The sequence below is a fragment of the Callionymus lyra genome, chromosome 16 (assembly GCF_982586985.1).
Source record: "Callionymus lyra chromosome 16, fCalLyr1.hap1.1, whole genome shotgun sequence".
Lineage (NCBI taxonomy): Eukaryota > Metazoa > Chordata > Actinopteri > Syngnathiformes > Callionymidae > Callionymus > Callionymus lyra.
Window position 1 is genome coordinate 8,382,342 of NC_141833.1, and position 6,498 is coordinate 8,388,839.

The 6,498-nt window shown below is 40.2% G+C and overlaps 1 protein-coding gene across 2 annotated transcripts; it reads right to left on the reverse strand.

Moving 5' to 3' along the window:
* Positions 1 to 1,447: 1,447 nt before the first annotated feature.
* On the reverse strand, positions 1,448 to 6,471 carry LOC148063488 (uncharacterized protein C1orf21 homolog). 2 transcript variants are annotated; one of them, XM_087811694.1, is made up of 7 exons: positions 6,366 to 6,471; positions 6,153 to 6,292; positions 3,474 to 3,611; positions 2,955 to 3,034; positions 2,811 to 2,878; positions 2,282 to 2,345; positions 1,448 to 2,032 (listed from the first exon to the last, which is right to left on the reverse strand). In XM_087811694.1, exons 3-7 carry the CDS (start codon positions 3,562 to 3,564, stop codon positions 1,994 to 1,996), a joined length of 342 nt encoding a protein of 113 aa, XP_087667820.1. In that variant the 5' UTR covers positions 3,565 to 3,611; positions 6,153 to 6,292; positions 6,366 to 6,471; the 3' UTR covers positions 1,448 to 1,993. The 2 variants fall into 2 exon arrangements, with proteins under 2 accessions (XP_087667820.1, XP_087667819.1); XM_087811693.1 differs by having other exon boundaries at positions 6,153 to 6,464.
* Between the last annotated feature and the right edge of the window lie 27 nt (positions 6,472 to 6,498).

The following is a 6,498-nucleotide window of genomic DNA, read 5'->3' on the forward strand; positions in this document are numbered from 1 at the left end:
TTTGTTGAAAAAGAAATGAAGGTAAATGAGGTTGTGTTATTCTTCTTTTTAAGTTCAGTACCAAACAATTGAAAAAAACACATTTTGCATGAATGTATGATGGTGGGATTTATGTATGTTATGTTAAGATCGATATATTACTGACAGGAAGTTGATAATTATGTTGCTAACAATTCACTAAGAAGCTAATATAAGTTCCTTTCACGACCATTACACCATCCAGGTTGTCTCCATGTGAGACTCTTCCCAGCAGCTCTAGATTTACTCCCCACGGCCCGACTTACTTTCTCTTAGATCCATACCTGATTTAGAATTCCAAAATTATTTCAACTTTGGCTTTTGTATAACGTAAACTGCAATTGTTGCATTGCATTGTGGGACTATTTTGAGAGGTTTTATCTCAGGAATGAATGTGTTAAACTTCTAATAAGGTTTGAGAATCCCAATCATTTCTGAACGAGCCCTGAAGCCACGGTAGAATTTTAGGTTGCTGAAAACTCCTGCAAATTTAATCCGTGTTAATAATGCAGAGCTGCACATTAGAGTCCTGGAGGTTTTTTACTTCACGGCACAAACAACCTATTGCCACACTTTTTGACAAACACACAATCATCTGCGTGATCAATAATACAGTTGAAATAAATAGTTAAGCAGGTAAGGTGCTAAAAAAAATTACACGAGATGGCATGTTCTTTATGACTCAAATCACAGACAAACCCCTGCAGGAGCCAAGGTAGCATTGTTTTCACATGATGTCACACAAAATAGAATTGTTTAGTTAATTTTTCAACCAAATGCTATATAGCAATTTGCTAGGCTGGCTAGTGGATAACATTCATTAGTGGAAATTGACTTTGCGTAAAACAAAAATATAATTTTTGAGTTATTTTTTAAGATAGACAGAAAAAGTAATAAAATAATTTATGTTCTGTTGATTTTTGCTGTCTTAAATGTGTTTTATGACACATCAAAAATGCTCATTTGAGTCAAGTTTACTAAAAAAATAAACCTACAAATTAGTGAGGAAATGTTTTTAAGTTCCGTGAATATAAAGCCCACATTAAACTGGTCCACGATTCAAAAAAAGGTTGCTATATATCACTTGTTAGCTTTGCTAGTTTTATAGCGATGCTATCTATTTGCATTTGGTTGAAATGTATCGATTTGCGTTTAATTTCTTATGCTATATAGATTACAATGTTGATACCAAGGATAGTTATAGTCTATCCAAGGGAATAGTTTTGTTTTTCAACTGCTATATAGAATTTGTTAGCTTAGCTAGTTGGAAACCAGGCTAGCTGCAGTCATTGTGAGTGAAAATGTTGCTAAATAATGCACTACTTTTGTGTATATCTTAAGAATAAATAGCATTTGTTTTTGCAGGGCTCTCTCATGAACTCAAACGATTCTCACGGAGCCGTTGACACATCATGACACAACAATGTGGTGACGTGTCGCTGCAACACTTTATTTTGTAAAAAAAAGAAAAGAGAAACCAACATGAATGGACACGTAAATACTGGTGAGTGAATACAGATTAAGACTTAGGTGTGAGCCAAGAAGAAGAAGAAGCGGTTACAGAAGCGCTGGGTGTGCAACAGTTATAGATGTTTACAGGCGACATGACGATGAAAACACATAAACCCTGAGCCTTTTGAACACAAACAGTGAAGTGTACGAACAAACACGTAAACACGGTAGAAAGAGTCCAAACCTGCTGACATTTCAGAGAAACGCTCACAGTGACGGACAGTCTGTTTTCACTGTTGACGCAGGAGGCGGGCTCTTCCCACCCTCGCTTGGTTGTCCCGTAAAATGGCTTTTCTTAAAGGAAGTAAACTTGAACTGTAGTTGGGTTTCTTTCTTTTTTTTTCGTCTGAAGCTGCGAGCAGGCAGGGGGGAAAAGGTGCTTGATACAAATCTGCTTTACATCAGTCCCATTTTGGAATATCTGGTTATTGTCTGTAGTGACGACTCCCACTTAGCGGCGGCGCTATGTCATGTCTTCCTCCTCGGAGCAGTAGTCCCGGCCCTGTGTGCGACACCAGAGAACTTCCTGATTAAAATCCAGAACGAAAGTGTGAAAGAAATCCTGTGTCGCAATCGCAATAAAGCCACAGATGAAGCGGTTTTGCGGCGACAGATGGAGGCTATTTTCTCCCGTCATCCGCCGGACTGGCACAGATTTGAGACCAAAGGTCAACGGGATTAACCTCCAGTATCAATATCAATTCTCCTTTTCTTTTTCTGTCTTTTAAAACAAACCATCGTTAGTCCGTACCTTTTCAATCTTCTCATCCAGCATCCTGAAGAACTCCTGTTGACTCTCAGAGGAGTGGATGCTCCTGGGATGATTTGATGTTGGGGAGAAGAGGGACAATGGTTACGGCAGTGGAAAGAAGAGTTTTCAAAGTCGATTAATGTTCATGTTGATCGTGGTGATCTATAAAGGGGTCAGTGTTTAAGATAAGATCAGGGACAGAGGTGATGGATTTCATAGATAAGAGTAAACCTAATGTAGGACAAACACTAAGATTATTTGGATAAATTGAGCCTCAAAGAAATTAATTTAAAGAAGATTTTGGCCCCTTGTTTAGTTGGGTTTGATACCCCTGATCTAGACTTAATTATTAACCTCTATGTTTTTTGTTTTTTTGGGAGGAAACCAGAGTTCCTAGAGGAATCCTGGCCCAAGCCTGTGAAAACAGCAAACCTCGAAAATTTGCCTCGAGATAAAAATCAAACCTGTGACCGTGCTGAGCCGATAAACCAAATCAAAGCAAATTGAGTTTAATGAAGCCGCCACTCACAGAATCTTTCCATCTCCATCTGATCCTCCTTCCACGAGTGGACTTGAGCCCAGGAGAGCACTCTTCTCCTGCACAAGACAAACAACAGTCAGCTTTGTGAGCATCATGGCGTCCAACAATCAAGAGTGAAGCCCCGTCACAGACCGTGCTGTCCTGGCCGTCCACTCCTCCCTCTTCTCCACTGATGTACTTGACTTTCTCCACTTCCTTCATCTTGTACTCATCTGAAACAGAACAGACGGGTTTTCTTGTGCGAGGATCGCCGAGGAGGAGGATGATTACCACCGTATGTGGAGGAATAAGTGATTACAGCCGAGGACTCGAGTCTGATTCTTGCCCCAAACTATTAATATTTTCTCTGACATACTTGACCCTCTTGCTAACTCAGTCTTATAGTTGATTGATAAGCGGTTAATATGATCATTTTAAATACATTTGAAACATTTAAAACTGCTTTTTAATAAATAAAAGAAAGAGTTTGCAGTTTTGTTCTCACTATTTAGATGTATTTTTAAATGACTTATATTTTAAAATGTGCTCAGAATCTTAAGAGATACATAGACATTTACCCAGTTATATTTTAAGGGTAGGAGAGTCAAAACTTTCGAATTAAAAGCTTGAAGAACATCTACCCCATGTTTGCATCTGAAAGCCCAGACTGACCTGAGAGCAGGTCTCCGTTGCTGTGGGCTTTGCTCTGCTCCTCCTCGCTGCTGGGCACGGCAGAAACCTGTTTGGCGGAGGTGCAGCCCATCTCCTCCTCCTCCTCGTCGTCCTCAGCCCCGAGCGACACCAACACACCTGAGGAAGAAGAGCCGCAGGTGATATGGCAGATGGAGAGGTTTGTCAAGCATGGAAACAATAAATGCTTCACAGAGAATTTACAACACAACACATCTAACTACTCACTGGTCCTCACAGAATGTTGTGACTTCCACCTTATAATGTGCTTTTACCTTCCCGACGTCTTTTAATTCAGCAGAAGGCTCATTTTCAGAAAGTACCAGAGACAATTATCACCAAAAGTATAATTCCTATATTCCTTCTTTTTAAAAAATCAAAATTATCAAAGAGTATTAAAAAAAATATGATTTATCCTGGTCCCTCAGTTTTACATCCCACTCTGCAGGCCTACAAGTTCTGGCTATCTAAATAAATATCACATACAGCAGGGACCACTACTCAAACCATTTCGGGAGCCAAGGTCTCAATCAAGTGGCCACAAGAACATTTATGATCTTCTTTTTTTTTTTTAAGTTAGATCACCTCATGACTCATGAAAAAATGGAGAAACTATTTTTTTTAACTGTAATTAAAAAGAGCAGAACATCAAAAACATAATGCCTACTAGCTAGCTTAGCTATTCGATAGCAGTGCTAGCTGTAGTCATTCTGAGGTACTTATCTTTAAGTACTTCTGTGAATTAGAATCCAAATTATATAAATCTATAGTTAACAGCCTTTATTTTAAATCAAATTTAGTATTATTTTTATGACAGGAAAACATTGAAAAAAAGCAGGAATTATGTTTCAAATCGAGCACATCTTGTATGTCTCCGGTATGGTGTGGTAAAGACTTTATAAACACCATTGGTTTATAAATGTTTACATTATAATGGCTTCATATAGGGAGTGAAAGCATTGAGTCAGAGTATCATAGATACATTTATTATTATTAGTATTGTAGCAAATTATCAAGTTAGCTTAACTGTTTACTAAATAAACAATATACCAGGTGACCTAAAATGGTTCACAAACGTAACTGTTGTTGTTTGTTAAGAGTTGTTGTTAAGTACTCAAATATCTCTTAAATTCACCATCACAAACAATATTTCTCTGTAAAATCTAACAGCGCCAGTAGCTATAATGTCTTCTTTATACACGCCAAGCAGTTGGCCGTAGTTGTAACTAAGTTGACTTAGCTTCACATCATCAATTTGCTATATTTAGCTTGCATTGTTTTCACAACACTACATCACTGATCGCTGATCTGATCCAGCCTTACACCCCAGCTCGGGCTCTGAGGTCTGTGGATCAGAATCTACTGATGGTTCCTGAACACGCTTCCGGACCAGAGGAGAGAAATCCTTCCAGACTGTTGCTCCTAAGCTTTGGAACGATCATCCTCTAACTTTGTGTTTGATGATCTACTGACTCCTTCAAGAAACATCTTAAGACATTTTTATTTGTTCAGGCTTTTCCTTGATTTTCTGGAACTCCTGTTGTGTTATCAGTTTTATCTTGATCTTTAAAGTATATACTTTATTGAATATTGTTTTGACTGTTTAAGCGCTTTGTGACCCTGGTCTGGAAAAGCGCTATACAAATAAAAATTACTTACTTACAACTATTACTGAAAAAAAGATTTATTCCGATTAAAATAAGGAAACTAATATGAAGTACAAGATAATGAAATATTTGACATATTTTTTCCGTGAAGGCCTCTGTATGAAAGTGGCCCCCGAGGATTTGAAGGGCCCCAACACTTCTCAAGACACTCGTGGAGCTCATCACTCATACCTGAGGAACTTGAGAGAGAGATGGAACTTTATTGATCCCTTTAGGAAAAACCCATTTGGGAAAACGAGGCCCCAGCCTGACATATCATGTCTCCACTCTGGCTCGGGGACATTATCTCCATGGTAGGGGGGGCCACTAACACTAAGCCTTGTTTACTCCCTTTTGTTGAAACTAGTCTGCGGGTGTGTATCAGATTTAGGTTAGATGCGGACAATCTCGGGCACCATCTGCCCACCAGAACCCCGCCTGTATCACTGGAATCCGGATCAGGAATCTTCTGGACTCCATCAAGGGAAAGAAGCCACCAATTTATCACCATCAATTAGTCATGGCGGGCCCCGCCCTCCGTGAGCGACACACCGCAGGACACAATGAAATCACCGGCTCGGTTCCCGCACCAGCTCCGGCACCAATGGGAGCGAGAGCTGCCAGCTGCCCGCAACAATGAGGCCTTTCACAAGCACCGGGGAGCTTCCCTGTGCCAAGGAGCAGGATCTCCTTACAACTGTCTGCGGATCAAACCTTTTTAAAATGCATTTCTTGGAGGAAACTAAAAATAATTGAATCGACGTTTTGTGTCGCCATTTGCAGTTGTGTTATGTAGTCCAGCTGCGGTCCAGCATCCTCTTCATCACTTGGATTTCACAGCTCAATAAATCATCGCTCGTGCATATAAACCAATAATAATAAAATAGCACGCTATGGTCGTTCAAAAAAACCTTAATCGTTGTTTTTTTTTAATATTCTACAGCAGCTCCGAACGAGCTGAAACCATGAACATGCGCGAAACGCATGGGATCGTGAAATCGACTCGGAAAATTACCGTTCTTTTAGATCCATGATTCCGGGTCCCCACTTTAGTTGAGAGGTTTTCCTCCAGACTGGAGGACCCCAACACACCGCATCAGCACCTCAGTGGGAGCTGCAGTCCGTCAGTCTGCCAGCTGTCTGCTCCGCCTGATCCTTCCGTCCCGATTGGAAAAAAAGATTACCCTCGAGCTGGTCCTCAAACTTGATGGGGAAAAATGTGACTCACGATCGATCCTTCTCGACTATAATCTCTCGACTTTCACGCCACAATACATCCTACATAATGTGATGCAAATCCACGACCCAGCTGCGAATCTTTTCTGTTGCGAGCCGGATGGAGATCAGCGGTGCACCGCCAA

Bases quoted from the DNA above. Each gene is read 5' to 3' on its own strand.
- LOC148063488 (XM_087811694.1), bottom strand. From the start codon at position 3,564: ATGGGCTGCACCTCCGCCAAACAGGTTTCTGCCGTGCCCAGCAGCGAG. The intron at 2,879-2,954 runs GTCTGTGACGGG...TGTCTTGTGCAG, and splicing joins TGGACGGCCAGGACAGCACG to GAGAAGAGTGCTCTCCTGGG. The intron at 2,346-2,810 runs GTGAGTGGCGGC...AAATCATCCCAG, and splicing joins GATGGAGATGGAAAGATTCT to GAGCATCCACTCCTCTGAGA.